An 18734-nucleotide genomic window follows, 5' to 3' on the forward strand; every position below is an offset into this window, starting at 1 on the left:
TATTAGTAGTAGTGACTGTGTCCTCAGTCAGAATATAACTCTCTTGCAAGAGCAGTGAGCTTGCCTGCAGCTAAGAAATGGCAGGAGGAGGGCCCTCTCAACACTGATCTTCTGTGACCACCACTGTCTTCTCCAGTTTAAAAATTTATCTCTGGGAAATGAAGATGACAGGATGATTCCATTACCTGTTCACTGTCTGCACCAAGTTTCTACCACAGTTGCTTTGTTTTGTAAAAATGGCAAAGGGCTATTCTTTTTAGCTATAATCTTTAGCTGTAATGTTCCAATCATGACCTTGAACTGATTGGGTTTCATGATGTTCTATTTCAGAATTTATACATCTCCATGATTGCACTTCTTAAAAAGAGGACTTCCCTGGTGGTGCAGTGGTTGAGAATCCGTCTGCCAATGCAGGGGACACGGGTTTGATCCCTGGTCCAGGAAGATCCCACGTGCCGCGGAGCAACTAAGCCCGTGCGCCACAGCTACCGAGCCTGCGCTCTAGAGCCTGCGAGCCACAACTGCTGAAGCCCGCGCGCCTAGAGCCCGTGCTCCGCAACAAGAGAAGCCACTGCAATGAGAAGCCCTCACACAGCAACGAAGACCCAATGCAGCCAAAAATAAATAAATAATTTTTTTTAAAAAAAAAGAAATTAATGTTGTAATATTTGGCACACACATTTTTTTAAAATTAATTAATTAATTAATTTTTGGCTGCGTCAGGTCTTAGTTGTGACATGTGGGGTCTTTCGTTGCAGTGCGTGGGCTCTCCATTGTGGCGTGCAGGCTTCTCTCCAGTTGTGGTGTGCGGGCTCCAGAGCACGTGGGCTCTGTAGTTGTAGCACGCGGGCTTGGGCTTAGTTGCCCCGTGGCATGTGGGATCTTAGTTCCTTCACCAGAGATTGAACCCGTGTCCCCTGCATTGGAAGGTGGATTCTTAACCGCTGGACCGCCAGGGAAGTCCCCGGTAGACACATTTTTAATGAATATATAAATATTTCATGCATTATTGTAGCAAACCAAACTTTGGTACCTTGCTCATCCAACTTTGCCCCGAAAGGAGCAAATAGCATGCGGCTTACCTTACGGGTTCCTATACTGTTTCCATTCCTAAAGTACTTTTTGGAAGAACAACAGAGTAGATTAAGAAAGTTTCTCAAGGGTCCCATCCAGGTGGATGAACAAAATTAGCAGTTGTGTAGGAGCATGCTCCCGCATATAGGTCGCCTTCAGAGAATTTGAATGTGGGTCATTTTCAGCATAAAATGTAACTTCTGCCCTGAAAAGTACTTTTTTATTTTTCTCTCTATTTTTCTGTCGTGTAAAATTCACTCTGACGCAGGAGTGCAGTAAAAGGAAAGGCGAAGGGCACCAAGATGCTTAACGGCTCACCTGAGAAAATTCTGTACTTTAGGTGGTTTCCTAGTGGTGCAGCTGCTTGACCTTTGAAAGGAACTGCTCTGTAGTTTAAAATTTAGAAGGATTAGAATTCATTAATTTGAGAAAATAAAATGATGACAGCTTATGATTAACAAAAATATAACCTGGTATTATTGCCTTTAAGAGTAAGCCATTGACAAAGTATGGTAAATTCTCAAGAGTTAGAGGAGTCGGGAGGCTTAGGTCCCTTTCCTGTGTGCTGTACTGGGTGAGCACACCGTCATTACATTTACCCCGGAAAGGGGCTTTCAGAAATAATTTTTGGGGGCAGTGGCAAATTACCCAGTAAAGATTTACATTTACTTGCTTAAAACAATGACTTTGGAGAGTAGTTTTATTTCATAGTTCCTAAATAAAAATGTTGTGAGTTTAAGATTTAAGACAATGTGAAGAAATTAAAACATGCTGAGTATATGGAAGTGTGGCAATGCTTCTTCTCTCTGTATAAAAAGCTTTTTTTAATGAACTTATGAGTTATTCTCTTTTGTTTTCCCTACAAAAATTCTAGTAGTGCTTTAAAGGTACTTTCATCTTGATCATTAAGTCACTGTTTTGGATTTTTGTTTGGATATTACTGTGTTTGAAAATTAAAATTTTGGTCCTCTTTGTATGTCCATCAAGCAGGAGGTCCTAAAAACATAATCAAAATAGCTTTAAAAAAAAATTGGAAAGCAGCATCTACTTGTAGGTAGTTCTGGGAGTATTTGGCTATGGATAGGGTATTTTTTTGTTAGTCACCACCTCCATTGATGGGAAGACATGATAAATTAGAAGAATGCTCATTTAACAGTTTTGGCATTTTTATCTTTTCTTCAACATAAAATATTTGTTCACAGATTTTGCGCCATTTTTGAACAATTCACGTAAGTCAATGGGTGGTAACTCATGAGCTAACTGGAAGATGGGTTAAAAATACTTTATAAAGTACTAACTTCTTCTAAACATTGTTTTGCTGCAATTTTAAGGTGAACTGTAGTACATTAATGTTGGTTTATCTGTACTAAGATACCTCATTTGAGATGGTACTTTCATTTGGATCACTCCAAAATATACATGCAGAACAAAATTTAATTAATCTGTTATTTCATCAAATTACTTCCTTTTTTAAAAAAACTAGCATTTTAAACTGAGTATACTCAGTTCTTATTGTAGCAAAACTCTATCTTAATAAGCAGCTGATCTTTTAGAGTAAAGACTAACTTTAGGTGCTGGTTTCAAATACTGTGATGGTATAAGCATTTCTGTCCGAAGAGATTTGAGTTTTGTATGATAATGTACACAAGCTTAATAGAATACCTCTTAATAGGAAGAGGAGATTATTCGGTTACTTTTACAGCTTCCTATGATGCACAGGTTTTGATCATCTAAAAGCTCTGAGTCATCTTAGTGTAGAGTGAATTTCTTCTAGAATCAGTTGAGCAGTAATGATTTGAATATAAGGCCCTATTTATTTGCCAGCTGGTTGGACATGATTTTTTTTAGTGCTTCCAGTAATTTACAGACTTAAAAATTTGAAACTTATTCACACTGTTGAAGATAACAATTGGATGTGAAAGAAATAGTTGTTTAGAAGATTAGTTTCAAGCTTTTAACGTCTGTATCTTTGTACTTTTCCAGATGAATATTCATTTCCAGGCTTCCCAAATACAATTTCATTTCTCACATTAGTAGAAGAAGCCATCCAAGACTTTCCGTTGGGTTTCTAAATTTTACCCAATATATTAAGTTACAGGGGATTGTTATTTTGAAAGAAAAAAAGCAGGTTATGCTAATGGGTGGCCATCAGTATCATAGTAAGTTTCTGTCAACAGGACACTGAGTTCTAATTCACTGCTTAAGATGGAGGGAAGGGTTTTTTTTCTTAATCCTTTTTATAAAATGTCTTAGTTTTGAGTTAGTGTATTTTCTGCGAAGTAGGTAGTTTTTAAAACTCGAAATGGAAACACTGACCTGTAAGTTGTTTTGAGGGAACAGGAACGAGAGAATAAATAAGCTCATCTCTGGTAACATGCTAAAGGTGATAACGGCTTTTTAAAGTCACTAACAAAACTGGGTCTATTTCTTTCTTCCATAGGCATATACAGCTTTGCTAACTGCTTTTTGCTTTCTCTTGTTTGCACAGAAATAAATTGAGCTGCTATAAAGCTTTTTGCTATTGGTGCAAAAAGTAGAATAAGAGTAATTTCATCCTTTCAGTACTTGGAAAGTCTTACAAAAGCCATGTGACTGTCCTTGACTTGTACATATTATATAATTTTTCATTGACGTGCTTAGCTTTTCAGTGAGATTCTTAGTTGAGTTGCAGTAAATGATTGGTCCACCTTTAAAGTTGTGAGTGTAGAGCATATTAAACAGATTTACCAGAATTATGCTCCTGAAGATGTAAAGTCATTGCCTCAGAGAAGTGTATATTTTCAGGAAAAAAAAAAGCAAAACTCAACCATTTAGTCATGGAAATTGAGCAAGGGAAAAGAGATGATATGAGCTCAGTGCCCAGTGTTAGCAGAAAAGCAAGGATTTCTCTTTCCTATTGGCAAAGGAAACCAAATATTATACACGTTCCACTTATTGCAGTGGATTTTATTCCAAGAGAAGTCTGGTTTCAGAGGAAGTAAATCTGAGTGCAAGTTCATGCTTACTGTTACAGTTTCGTTGTTGTTGTCACGAAGTTGCCTAAATCTTATTAGTTAAAGTATCTGTGTTATCTTGGCCATTTTAAATCCCAGAATCAGTTGGCAAAGGAGAAAACTTTTATGTCTTTCACTTTTTTGAGAAACTGTGACCAAATCGACAAATATCTAGAACCCCTCAGATTTGTGAAATTACTGTTTATTTGTTTCATCGTAAATAGCCCTGCAAAAGTTATCCTGCAGCCTTCATTTGAACCCTTTGGAGGGAAAACTATACATCTAGTAAATCATACTCGTTTGCTTTCCTGCTGAGTGAGTGGGTTTTGTGTGCAGATGCAGTCATTTGTGGGAATCTGCTAGGGGCTTTTTGTTGTTATTGCTGCTGCGGCTGATTGTGATTGTGTGTGTGTGTGTGTGTGTGATTGTGTGTGTGTGTGTGTGTGTGTTTACGATGCCCAGGAACGTCTTCAGGGGAAGAAACGTCTAAGAGATCACCCTTTGAATTGTGTTCATCTGTAGGCAGTTCACATCGACGTTTTGTTTCAGATTCACCGTTAGGAACCCCTCTTTTTGCTTCCCTAAAACTCCGTGGTGCACTTTAGGATTAAAGGCTGCTTTCCATATCCCTTGGGCTGCCGGCGTATGACTCTGCTTGTTCTCTGTGACAGCTCAGCAGAACCCGGCAGCTCAGCAGCTCCCCGCCGGGCAGCAGGGGATCGAGGTGAACCGGCAGCAGCAGCAGCAGCAGCGCTTCTTCCGCATCCCGTTCATCCGCCCTGCGGACCAGTACAAGGACCCGCAGACTAAGAAAAAGGGCTGGTGGTATGCCCACTTTGATGGACCGTGGATTGCCCGGCAGCTGGAGCTTCACCCGGACAAGCCACCCATCCTCCTCGTGGCCGGTGTGTACGGTGCACCTGAAAAAAAACGTATAAGGCAGAAAAGGCTTGTGTACCCTCTGGATGAAACGGCGTGACGTACAGCGTAGTAATTCACTAAATTTCGGGGTTGAGGCGCGGAGTTTGGCACTGAAGTCACATCAGTTGAGGATGACTTCTTTACAATAGGGAGTCGCTTGGATTAACTATGTCCCTTGTAGAGCACACAGAAACTTGTCTGTGTCCTAGGAACCTTTTCGTTGGTGTCTGATTATATCACGTGCTTTGTAACGGTCATTTAAGGAAATGTGGCACTTTTACGAACCCTGGGAACTTGTTTGGTCAGCTGCGTCCTTAATACCTTTTGAAATGGAACTTGGTGGAGGACACATTTGCTTCTGGTGAATTGATGAAGCAGATTTCAGTCTTAGAGGAAGGAACTGGTTGTACAAGTCCTCACATCTATGAGAATCGGTAGACATTTCAGGAATAAAGTTTGCAGTCAGTGGTTCTGAAAGGAGGTATAGTAATTCTCTGACGTCTCATCCGTGCAGGTAAGGATGACATGGAGATGTGTGAGCTGAATCTTGAAGAGACAGGCCTGACTCGAAAGTGCGGTGCTGAGATTCTGCCAAGACGGTTCGAAGAAATTTGGGAACGCTGTGGAGGCATCCAGTATCTTCAGAAAGCAATTGAGAGCAGACAGGCCAGGCCCACCTATGCCACGGCCATGCTGCAGAATCTGTTAAAGTAGAAATTGCACCGGCCTCGCAGCTGGGAGCCCTTGCCATGGCACTAGGTAGGGAGTGTGTCCCAGAGATTTAACCATTCCACGATCAAGTTAGAATTACTTATACAAAGTGAACAGATTTTATTAATCATGGTTTTTTGTTAATTTAAGGTTAATTAATGGTAGTGAATTTGGGACCTAAAAATTGTTTTCCTGTATCCAGCTGTAACTGTTAGACCTCTCATTATTGTAATACTTGTTACACTCGGACAGACTCTTGACATTTCTCCTTCTTTGCCAACAGACTACCTTAAATCCATCGTAGTTGTTCTTTAGGAAAAGAAGTTTTTAAAAAATGCAGAATTCTTGCTTTTTAAGCATGGCACAGTACCGTATAACTGGAATAAAGAAAACTTAGCTTTAATTTTCATACAAAAATTAAGGCACTTAAAACGATCAAGGCACTGATATTTTGATCTGAAAGCTGTGTACTTTCTTTACTAACTTTTTCCGAAATTCATGGAAATTTCCATCAAAGGTGGAAATTTTTATTTTTTCCCCCCTCTTTTGCAGTGTCTTAGTTTGAGTAAAGCAATTTACCTGAAGTTCTGGAGTTCTGCAGAGAGCCTTGATGTATTTGATGCAATCTGTGATAAAGAAGGTACATAGTATCCTGCACAGATTTGTTTTGCTTTTCTATCACATAGTGTTGCTGTAAGGACATGTGCTTACATTCCATGGACAAATAAAGGAAATTCAGATCATTTAAATGCTTGAAAGTTCTGAGATAACTTTGTTTCATTTAGAAAAGGAAATAGGTTTTAGGTGGCAGTTTGGCTTAACTGGACTGAATTCAAATATCCTTTCAATTTCATCTCAGTTGTGATTTTGTGTCAGAATCTTGTCCATGTTGTTTCATGTGATTTAAACTAGCATTCTGCTTCAAAACACCTTTGTTTTTTTAAAAAAAAATTCCTATTGTCTTTTTTGGCCTTCGAGATTTTGGTAATTGTAGAGCTCTTTTATAAGCCTTGTAATTCAAAAACCCTGCACTGAGGAATTGCTTGTTTCATGTAACTGATAATTAAAAAAAAGGTTTTGTGTGCTGTTTAGTTTTGATCAAATGTCAGCAGTTTCAAGCCTAATATTTATGACTTTCATATTAGGAATTTGGAAACAAACATACATCAAGGAGTTACGTTGACATAATCCTAAGGAGCCTTGTTTGTATTTTAGAATAAAATTAGAAAATAAAATTACTCTCTGTACTTTTTTTCCCCTGATGTTTAAAGACCCTAACCTTTGAAATGAATTTCCAGTGATTTTTTTTTTTTTTTTTTTTTTTTTTTTCCCTAGAAAGAGTACCTCAGTTAGGAAAAGTATTTCCCAGCTGATTGGATTAGTGCTTGTGAGCTGGGCACTGTTTTCAGAATTGCTTCTCTCATTATATGTTTTAGTATAGAGATATTTATTTATTATGATACTGTGCAAACGATCGTCTTCTGTTAGAGAAAGTAAATGGTCCTGTCTGTACTGTTGAGAATGTGAATGTGATTATCTTTTTAAGGCTGTATTACTGCATAGACTCACGCACCCTTGGGTCATTTGGTCCCTGGGATTTGGTGACAGACGGTCTGGTTACTGAAAATAAATGTCCTGTTCTCCCTCTTCTTATCACTCGCCTTCAACTGGTGTTTTTATTTGTACGGGATAGTGAATGATAAGCTTTTTTCTTAACTGGTAACAAGTAGAGTCCTGGAAGAAAATTTAGTAACCAAATAGATTCTTAATGACTTGTGCCCTTAGCGCTGTTTCCAGAAACAGTTTTACGTGTGTCCTAGATACATGCAGGCACTTGATGGAAAACTAATCACACAGGTTAAGTTATCGTAATGAGAGAACTTAAAGTTTTGAAGAATTTGTGAGAAATATATCACAGCAAGGCATTGTTACAGGTCTTTAATTTTTTACTTTAATAGCTGATAAAATTATAGTCAGTCTTAAGCCATTTTGTTGCTAATTATGTCACACAGCTGTCCTAGAATGTATCTATTTTAAGTAGTCTCCTGAGTTAATTGTGGCTCCAGGAGACTTGCCCCAATTCAGACAGACTTACAGTCACCTACATATGACAGCTCTGCACACACAGAAGCCCCTTTGCTGGAGAAGCTTAGGACCTCCATCATCCTTTAAGGGAAATAGCAGGGAGAGTGTTGTGAAAAATGTAGACGCAGCTTCTTTACAACGTTCACAATCAAACCCAGAAACACTAGGTGAAAACGGTATGAATCAAACGTCAGTTTTTATATTTTAATCAGTCATTTTAATTGAGATGTAAAATTAGAAGTTAAAGCGAGCATTCTGTACATTAAGAGCTAATTCTTCTCAATGCTTGTCTCACTCAATACCAGTTCCTTCCTTAGTGTATGCTTTGCAAAGGTAGAGGTACCTAAAATATTAAAACTGAGAGAACAGAATGTTTTCACGTTCAATTATGATGTAATTCCTAATCGCATTAACACATCTGAGATACGTATTGTGAGCTAGGGGTAGGCACTGAGAGAAAATTTCTCTAATACGTACATATATTAAGAGAACAGTGAGTTTCCTTAGTTGTAAGGTTGAGTAGATGGCACCTTCTCAAAGGATTTATATGAGGAAGAAGTAAAATAGTGCACTTTAGGAGCACAAGCCCACACAAAAGACATTCTATTGTAACTCACATTCTGCTTCCCTACAGTGACTTTTTATAGGTCATTCTTTCCAGTAACATAGTGAACCCTTTTGTTCTGCAAACAACAAAACAAAAGATCATATCAGATCACAAAAGAAAAGATCATCTTAAAAGTGGAACGCAGGTGGTATTTGTGGAAACTTAGAGAGTAGAAACTCACAGGCACGAGGAATAATGAGGATTTTGTAGTTTTATTCATTGGATTTTTAAAAAGATATTTTCATTCACAGGTTATTCCGGTGGTTCTCAGGGGATCCAAACAGGTAGATCTTTGGTTTCTTCACCTAAACTACCCTAAGAGTACCTGAATCAGTAGAATAAATATTATTGAACGAATCAGTGAATTGCTTCAGTGTTAGCGGTAGACCTAACTCCTTTTACAGAAGAGGTAAACAGAGATCCAGAGAGCTCAAGTAATTTAATTCTAGACCGTGAACGAGATAGAAATGCCTTTGCTCTACTCATGCGGAGCACAGAGAGTCAAAACAAGCAGACTTCTTTGAGTAGCCCCTGGGGGTTGATGAAGGGTTGCTCTCCTGTCACTCTCCATCTTCAGAAGATGTGATGGCCTTTGTCTATTTAGCGTTACCAGCAGTAACAATTACTGAGCATTTTTATTTCTTCCAGAATATAAACTAAAAGGGAGGGGAGAACAGAGGATATCTAAAAATTAGAATAAGGACAGATAAGGGGGAAGGTTGTAACCATAAGGAAAGAGAAGGGTGGACGGAAGAGAAAGAAAAGGGGTGCACCCCTGAAGGCGCTACACCCCAGGCTGAAAACAGTGCGGCGTTTTAGGTGACCAAGCACTCCTAGATCTTTGCTAAGTTGTAGAATGAATTGTATGTAACGTAAGACCAAAACCCATGGACCTATTAAACTTGGACCAAGATAGGCCTGGTGTATAAATTCTTAGCATACAGATATGACACTGCCACGCTGGAGAAGGCCAGGAGACATTCTGTGCACAGGCGCTGTGGAGGGATGAAGTGGTGATACTTTATGAGGTCGAGCCTACCCGTGCCGGGACCAGATCTTTGAGTACAGTGAAGTTCACGTCAAATCAATGTATTCTTCCTGCCCCATGACTAACCTAATACATGAAGTAAGTTTGGTTGTCATATACTTTTCAAAAAGTTTTTCAAGAGATAATCAGGAAAAAATGCACACCGAAAAGAAAATCTTTAATCCTAATTTATACCTGTGCAGACTCTTACCTTCAAACCCCAAATAGGTTTATTAATTGGCCATTTTCTTTTCACTTTTGAAAATTCATCTAATTGCATCTGTTACTTAATTTTTCCTCATTCCCTAAAAATGTGTATCTGATACTTTCCTAAAATACTGATGTACTAGAAATACAAATTATAAATGCTTCTGTGTAGAACTTGCTTCTTGTGCTTTTAATACAGTTACGGGGTATTACAAACAAAAAAGTTGTAAATGTTACACTTGTTGTCTCCTGTTTCCAATGGAATAAATTGGAGAAGCTGGAATCCTGAAGTTCGTCCAGTCACCAGACCTGGAAACCCTGTGCCAGGTGGCGGAGGAACAGGCAAGGAACCTGGGTGATTGAAGCATCCTTGAGCTTTGACCCCCAAACTCCTACAGGTTTTCCATCCAGGGAAAAAGCAGGAGCCACTTTGCCTAGATGAGAGAAAATCCAAATTGTGGCTTCCTTTCCTCAGGCCCTTACCAGTTTGTTTGTGAGGTGACATAGGATGTAAAAACTGGGGACCCAAAGAAGAGTCCTTGTCCCTAGGGCTTCAAACACAGCTGGTGTATAGAGGCTACTTCGTGTGGAACTTAACCATGATCCAGATGGGTCTTCTGGGTGCAGGCAGATGCGGGCCATCTTAACCTCAACAGCTTTTCTCTGGTTGGTTGGAAAAGACCAATCCAAAAAGTGGGTGGTCCAAAGAGTGAGAGACACTTGCTTCCAAACGGGACCTTCCCCACGGAAGATGAAGTGTTTGCCTCCTTCTCTCTCCTCATCAAAAGCTACATTCTCTGCAGCAGTTAGAGCGCAACTGAAATGTAGGCGACGGAGGGCGCATTCTGGGGAGGTGAGAGCATTCGATTTTCATTTTCTCTCAATGGAATTTTTCTCATATGCTTCTGGCTGGCCTGTCATGCCTCTAACAAGAGTGTTTTCCTCTGGGGAGTCCCAAGGATACGGAAGTGAGCAGGTGCACCTCTTGCCACCCTTCTTTGCTTTGTGGCACTTTATCACCATACACAAAGCCCTTGTCCCATATCATAGCTCCTCACTCTGGGGACAATTGGGATGGGAATAGGGATGAAAGCTGTGCATTTGGGAGGCCAACATAAGTGATTTTTTCGTTTAGAATCATTTATCATAATCTATAAAGCAAATGCAGGGGATATCTAGTAAACACACGCACATTATAAATCTATATAGATATAGTGCTTGTCGTATTTTATTGAAATTAAGGTATATTTGATAGTCTAGCATTTGAAAGAGAGATGGAGGAATTTGTTTTTCATTAAATAGCACAGTAAAAGCTGGCTGAACTGGAATACCTTGATGCCAGTCTATCTATGTACACACCACAGTGAGTGTCAAGGAGTATTCAAGGAAGCTATCAAATTGGAAGAAGACATAGTTCATCCGTGGTGGGAAACAGGAACTGGTTATGTCACAAAGTACAACCTCACTTTTTTCCCCCCAATATAGTATCTTTCTTTAAAATAGCTTTATGCCGTAACAAGAAAGAGTAAGATTTTCCATGGTATGTATATCCCAGTTCTTTTCTTTAAAGGAACAACTTAGAAATTATTGGCAACAAAATTATCCACCATGTAAGCAGGAATTTCGTATAAAACCAGTGGGCCTAAGAACTGAAGGGGCACGTGAGTTACAGACGCTGAAGTGTGGTGCATCTGTAAACTCACCACAATTTACATACTATATGCATTCATCCTGCACCTCCTTGCATACATAATCATCTTTTATGTGCATTCTAACATATGAAGAGCTTTATTTCCCAGTATATCCCCACCCCCCTGCCCCCAAATAATAAGTTGCACTTGCTGTAAATGACCTGTGAACAATATTTTAAGGGCAGCTGGACACAGAGCTAGTTTGCTATCACCTTGATTATCACTGAGGAATAGCCAAAATACATTTTACTGGTGGTGTTTTTGGTTTTGATAATAAGCTGCTTCTTTTTTCAGAATTTATTGGTCTTCAAGTACATGACTCTTCTGTATTTGAAATGTGATGTGTCCTGGTTCTCAGTGTTGACTACACGCCTGGATATCGATGACCAGTGGATATGCCTGCCTATGTTTTCAGAATTTTGACAGAGTGGATATAATTTTCCTTGAGAAAAGCAAGCCATCTCTCTTGCGATAGATTAAATGATAATTTGTACATTTTCAGTTTTTAATTTCCTTCCCAATCTTGATGGTTAAATTCTTCATATCCTACAGTTAGTAGTTCAGAATTTCTTTTCCTGGTTACCTGGAAGAGAAATAGTTTTAAGAGATTAAAAAATGTCACCCAAGGTCAAACCAATGGTTCATTCCAATATTACCTCTGCTGGTAGATGAGATAATATGCTTGCCATTTAGGATATATTCTTTGGAAGGTGGGAAAGATTCCTAACTTTACAACCTACTAAGGATTCTTAAACCTACTATTCTTCTTAAATCTTCTCAGACCGAATCAATCTCTTGAAGCAGGGATGGCAAATAATTTGTGAATCAAAGTCAACATGTTCCCTTCCAACCATAGCAGACATCGTTACTCTAAGCTGCTTCCTCATTTGAAATGCGGTTCCTAATTCTACCTGGTACTTCCAGATTCAGTTGGTGTATACTTCATCCTGGGCATTTTATTAATATCAGATCCTGTGTCCTATTGTCATTTTATGGCCCAAGTCTGAACCTTTTCTGTCTTCTCAATTTTCTTTGTTTCAGGAAGTCAAAATGGCACACATTATTCCTTGTGTGCACTTGGACACATGAACTTATGATTAGCGTTTGGTGTAATGGCCTCAGTATCCTTCTGGAGTGTATGTTGACGGTAATGACTAGTTTCAATTGCAAACTTTGCCATGTTTGTTTCCATCTAGCACTATATATAGAGAGAGACCTCAGGTAGAGTGGACACTGGCTGATTATCACTCTTTTTTACCATCAAAGACTAGCTATAATTTTTGAAACTAGGTAACTTTAGGCTAAAAATTGTCGAAGGTATTTTTCCAAAAGTTATTTAAAAAGCGCTATGTAGGCTATATCTAACCTGCTTATTAGATAAGTTATTCCCCTTTGTAAAATAAAATTTAGTCAAAAAAGTTGATTGAATGGATGAGTATTTTGAAAGAGACATCTAGGACACTGGAAGGAACATTTATCTGAGGGTGAACTTTTAGGAATTTTTGAGGTTACTCATTGTTCACAAATCATGTTTCTTCGTATTTTTGCTTTAGCTGATTATTTGAAATAAAAACACTTTATAAGAATATATACATATATACATACATAATATACATATACATGTATATATATAATATATATACATGTACATAGATAATTACATATACATATATATAATATATATATATATATATAATATATATATAATTACTCAGTTCCAGGAATATAAATCATTATGAGAAATTCAGTGTTGTTGAAATGCATTTGATAAATTGCATGTATATTTTTAAAGAAAAGGTTAGGAATATTATAAAATACTTGGATTTTTTTCCGTTATTTTATTGTTTTGTCTACACATTTCAGTTAGTGCCAGCCCCTGTCTCTATACATTTTGTACCAGGAAATGCCTTTCTCCCTCTTAAAATACTAAATAAAAAAGCTTGGCAAATAAAGGAAAACTGCTTTTTCTTACCTCTATTTAAGAGTCAGGCCCAGAAATGTTTTTAATTTCCTTCAAAATTTATATTCAGTAATTAAAATATATATATTTATATATTATATATATATATTATATATATATATATATATATATATATATATATATATATATATATATATATATATATATAAACCAACATATAAAAATAGGATTTTACCTTGTTATTTTGCTGATTTTGGAACTTTTTAACACGAGTTTCATACACTTGGTTTTTAGATTGATCTGGTGACCTGCAAAAGAAAGCAAAAACAAGATATCCTGTTTCCTGGGCTTATCAACATTAAGAGCAACTACGGCTTTCTACTATTTTAGTTCTAAAATTATTATGACAAATGAAAATAGCATATTTTTGCAGGTGCCTTCCATTAGAGTTGGAGGAGATATGCTTTGTGCACCAGCCCACCCCTGCCCCGAGTTTTGCCTTCCTGTTGGCTTACTGTTTCACAGGCAGTGGTCTCAGGAGGATTGAACAAAGCTCACGGGAAAGGTGAGTGATAACTTTATCTTGCAAGAAGTAGAGTTATTTTTAAAGTCAAATTCTGAGTTATGGTTGCTGAAAAATAACTCTGTAATAATATTTTGTTCATACAGTTTAAAAAAAACTTTTTAAAAAGTTTATTTTAAAATTTGATGTATATAATTCCAGACTTTTCTATATACATGTAATTTCTGACGATACTGTATAAACATTTTGCACCTTGCTTTTTCACTCTTTACATTATAAAATGGGTGTAATATTTGTGAGATATTTTATGATATATGTTCCCTTATCAGTAAACTCAGCAAACTCTTTTCTTTCTCTCAACATTCTGTCCATTATAATATCAAGGAAAGGGGGAAGGAGGGTATCATTGTAGGAAGGAGGGAAACCCCGTCCGGTCCTAGTGCTTGATAGGAAGAAGGCAGAAGAGTGAGAAGAGACATGTGGTTTGAAGAGGTTGAGTAACAAGTTCCTTGTTCTTCCTACCACCAGCTAAGGTAGCATTTTGGGTTCCTACTTGCCCTGATTGGGCAAATTGGAGGCTCTAAGAATACCAGGGGTCGGGACTTCCCTGGTGGCGCGGTGGTTAAGAATCTGCCTGCCAATGCAGGGCACACGGTTCAATTCCTGGTCCGGGAAGATCCCACATGCCGAGGAGCAACAAAGTCCCTGAGCCACAGCTACTGAGCCCGTGCGCCTAGAGCCCGTGCTCCACGACAAGAGAAGCCACCGCAATGAGAAGCCCGCGCTCCGCAACGGAGAGTAGCTCCTGCACGCTGCAACTAGAGAAAGCCCGTGCAGCAACGAAGACCCAATGCAGCCAAAAAAAAAAATAAATAAAAAAAAAAACAAAAAAAAAACCTGGAGTCGGGACTAAGAGATCACAGGTGAGGGGACAATGGAAATAGAAACTTTTCAAAGGATCTTGTAAGACAAAGAGAGCCAACCCCCGCTCTGCCATACATCCAGATACCACCTTGGAGAAGAGAGGGGAATGGGAGAGGACCTTTGAGCCTAAATATCCCAAGGGAATTGAGTTGCCTAAAGTGATTGCTTGAACTATTAATCAGTTGGAGTTCTTAAAAACTGGATTGGATTATATTAAACTCCAACCTCTCCCTCTCTTATTTCCCCTCCCCCACTGTCCAGTGGAGAAAGGGCTCAAAAAGGGAAATAGGAATAGATTCTCGAGGCAAAAAAAATGGACCTCCCCCTACCCTGCCCCATCTGAGGTGTAGCATGTGAGCAAACTTGTGATCTTGCTGTAGTTAAAACAAGTACTTCCATATTACTAAAACCTCCTTATAAATGTCACTTTTTATCATCATTTACTTAATCTGGCCCCTATATTTGAAATGATTTTCATTATTATAAATAGTGTCACAGAGAACACATTAGCCCTATTAAGTTAAAGGACAAAGTGAAAAGTTTTAGTTCTGAAGAGGAAAAATTGTGAATAATTCACTCTGTTAGATGTAGACTTGCATTTTCTGTGTATTTATAATGGTAATTGTGATTAATAAAAGTCAAACTCATCAAGCCTAAACCGAGGCCTTTGAAAATGGAAATTTTGTTCATTCTTGGGAGAATTTTGCCAAGTAAGTTCCTAGTGCAACTGATTCTATGTATAGAACATCGAAAATTGAGGGAAATGAAAAATGTATGGTGTATGTTCATAAATATTGAGTGGAGGAAAAGAATAGAAGGAAAAATAAAGGTGAAAATGTTGTGAATGACAATGGCGTGGCCCCAGAATGAAGAACTGAACCAGCTGCAAATGCCCACTGTGTGTCAATGGCCTCATCTTCTCAGTAGGGCACTTGCCCTCAGGGTACCTTCCCCATCTCTTCCTTCACTTTCAGGTGGAATAACAGAAATGCAACCAAGTTAGTAATTCATTAGAGAGTGCTGCTTTTTTTTTGGCTGTGTTGGGTCTTCGTTTCTGCGCGAGGGCTTTCTCCAGTTGCGGCGAGCGGGGCCCACTCTTCATCGCGGTGCGCGGGCCTCTCACCGTCGCGGCCTCTCTTGTTGCGGGGCGCAGGCTCCAGACGCGCAGGCTCAGCAGTTGTGGCTCACGGGCCCAGCTGCTCCGCGGCACGTGGGATCTTCCCAGACCAGGGCTCGAACCCGGGTCCCCTGCATTGGCAGGCAGACTCTCGACCACTGCGCCACCAGGGAAGCCCGAGAGTGCTGCTTTTTGAATGTCCTCAACTGATTCCCTTCTGAGTTTAGTTTTAAGTGCCAGGTAGGGAATCAGTTTTTCCTTACAGGGCTGCCTTTTGTTTACAATTGTCACACAGCTGTAATAATGCTAGCAGCTGAGCAGGTGACACCAAGGAACATCTATGTATTTCTTACCTAAATTTATTCCTGTTATCCCCATTGTATAGATGAGAATTTGAGGCTTAAAGGGGGGGGAAATGTAGCTTAAGGTTACAACTAGTTTGGGGGAGAACTCAAGTTGGAACTTGGGACTAACTTTGAAGCCTCTAATCTTTTTTTTCCTTCCAGTTTCATTGAGATATAATTGACACACAGCACTGTGTAAGTTTAAGGTGTACAGCATAATGATTTGACTTACATACATCACGAAATGATGACCACGATAAGTTTAGTGACCATCCATCACCTCATATAGATGCAAAGTTAAAGACATAGAAAAAAAGTTTTGTTTCCTTGTGGTGAGAGCTCTTAGGGTTTACGCTCTTCACAGCTTTCATGTATACCGAACAGCAGTGGTGATTCTATTTATCATGTGGTACATTACATCCATGGTACTTATCTATCTTATAACTGGAAGCTTGTACCTTTTGACTGCCTGCATCCAATTCTCCCTCCCCCACCCCACCTCCAGTAACCGCATATCTTATCTTTCTATGATTTGTTTGTTTGTTTTTGAAGTATAATTGACCTATAACACTACATTATTTCCTATTACACAACAGTGATTCAATATTTCTATACATTTCAAAATGATCAACATAAGTCTAGCTATGGTATGTCACCATACAAAGATATTACACAGTTATTGACTATATTCCTCACAATGCACATTTCATAACTGTGGCTCATCTATTTTGCAACTGGAAATTTATACCTCTTAATCTCTCTCACCTATTTCATTCCTTCCCCCCAATCCCCTCCCCTCTGGCAACCACCCATTTGTTCTCTGTATCTATGACTCTGTTTCTGTTATATTATGTTTGTTCATTTGTTATGTTTTTTTATTTTATTTTATTTTTATTATTTTTTTAAAAAGTACTTGATCCATCACTACCATTTTCTTTTATTAAAAAAATTAATTAGCTTATTTATTTATTTATTTTGGCTGCGTTGGGTCTTCGTTGCTGCGTGCGGGCTTTCTCTAGTTGCGGCGAGCAGGGGCTACTCTTCATTGCGGTGCGCGGGCTTCTCATTGCGGTGGCTTCTCTTGTTGCGGAGCACGGGCTCTAGGCGCACCGGCTTCAGTAGTTGTGGTGCACAGGCTTAGTTGCTCTGCGGCATGTGGGATCTTCCTGGACCAGGGCTTGAACCCGTGTCCCCTGCATTGGCAGAAGGATTCTTAACCACTGTGCCACCAGGGAAGTCCCTGTTCTGTTTTTTTAGATCCCACATATAAGTAAAATCATAAAGTATTTATCTTTCTCTGTCTGAATTATTTCACTTAGCGTAATACCTTCCAAGTCCATCCATGTTGCTGCAAATGGCAGGATTTCATTCTTTTTTTATGGCTGAGTAATGTTCTGTTGTATACATGTATCACATCTTTATCCATTCATCTATTGATGGGCACTTAGGTTGCTTCCATATCTTGGCTACTGTGCATAATGCTGCTATGAACATCAGGGTGTATATATCTTCTGTAATTAGTGTTTTCATTTTCTTCAAATAAATACCCAGGAGTGGAATTCCTGGATCAAATGGCAGTTTAATTTTTAATTTTTTAAGGAACCTCCATACTGTTTTCTATAGTTGTTGCACCGATTTACATTCCCACCAACAGTGCACGATGGTTCCCTTTTTTCCACATCCTTGTGTGGAGCTGTTTGGGTTCATCTTGTTTGGGACCCTCTGTGCTTCCTGTATCTGAATATCTGTTTTCTTCTTCAAGTTTGGGAATTTTTATACCATAATTTCCTCAAATATATTTTTGATTTCCTTCTCTCTCTCTTCTCCTTCTGGGACCACTAAATTGCGAATGTTGGTACACTTAATGTTATCCGAGAGATTGCTTAAACTGTTCTCATTTTTTAAATTTGGTTTTCTTTTTGCTGTTCTGATTTCTACTATTCCATCTTCCAGGTCACTTATGTGCTCTTCTGTATCACTTAGTCTGCTATTCATTCCTTCTAGAGTGTTTTTTATTTCAGTTATTGAATCTTTCATTTCTGATTGGGTCTTTTTTAATATTTTCTAGTTCCTTCTTAAAACTCTCACTGTGTTCATCTATTTCCTAATTCAGTTAACATTTTTATTACCAATGTTTTGAATTCTTTATCTGATAAATTGTTTATTTCTGTTTCATTATTTTTTCATGGGTTTTTCTCTTGCCTTTTCAACTGAGACCAGTTCCTCTGCCTTTTCATCTTATTAGGGTCTTACTCATTGATCCTTTCTTCCTTCCCTCCCCCCTTTCTTTTAAGTTACGTATGTGATACATGACATATTCTCATTTTAAAAAATTTGGACCCCAAATCCGCTCCTTTCCATTGTTAACTGGAATGATAGCTAAATGTACTTATTATTCCATATATTTGCTATGCTTTTAATTACATATTAGACTGCATCATACAACATTGTCAATATTTGATGATTTCTAACTGGCAAAATGGCAATGCCGTACGGTTGAACCTAATATACTTATAAGTACATATTTTTGTTATTGATGTATTATGTAAACGGGATCTATTATCCTGAAATTTACTTTTCTCATTTAAT

General features: G+C 38.5%; 2 protein-coding genes across 5 annotated transcripts in view; one reads left to right on the forward strand and one right to left on the reverse strand.

The window, feature by feature from the left end:
- Window positions 1-7352, forward strand: part of MYO6 (myosin VI) — a 138173-nt gene extending 130821 nt beyond the window's left edge. For 3 of the 4 annotated variants that reach the window (XM_068551647.1, XM_068551649.1, XM_068551650.1), the window contains 2 exons: window positions 4739-4972; window positions 5503-7352. In XM_068551647.1, coding sequence (XP_068407748.1) covers window positions 4739-4972; window positions 5503-5702 — 434 coding nt within the window. In that variant the 3' untranslated portion in view covers window positions 5703-7352. The remainder of the gene's footprint in view (window positions 1-4738; window positions 4973-5502) is intronic. The other variant, XM_068551648.1, reaches the window with a different exon arrangement.
- A 4469-nt stretch (window positions 7353-11821) lies between these two features.
- IMPG1 (interphotoreceptor matrix proteoglycan 1) overlaps window positions 11822-18734 on the reverse strand; it is a 100611-nt gene continuing 93698 nt past the window's right edge. Inside the window, exons 16-17 of the mRNA XM_068550862.1 lie at window positions 13473-13545; window positions 11822-11899 (exon numbers count right to left, since the gene is read on the reverse strand). Of these exons, the coding sequence (XP_068406963.1) occupies window positions 11822-11899; window positions 13473-13545 (151 nt within the window). The remainder of the gene's footprint in view (window positions 11900-13472; window positions 13546-18734) is intronic.

This window comes from Eschrichtius robustus, chromosome 9, assembly GCF_028021215.1.
Source record: "Eschrichtius robustus isolate mEscRob2 chromosome 9, mEscRob2.pri, whole genome shotgun sequence".
Lineage (NCBI taxonomy): Eukaryota > Metazoa > Chordata > Mammalia > Artiodactyla > Eschrichtiidae > Eschrichtius > Eschrichtius robustus.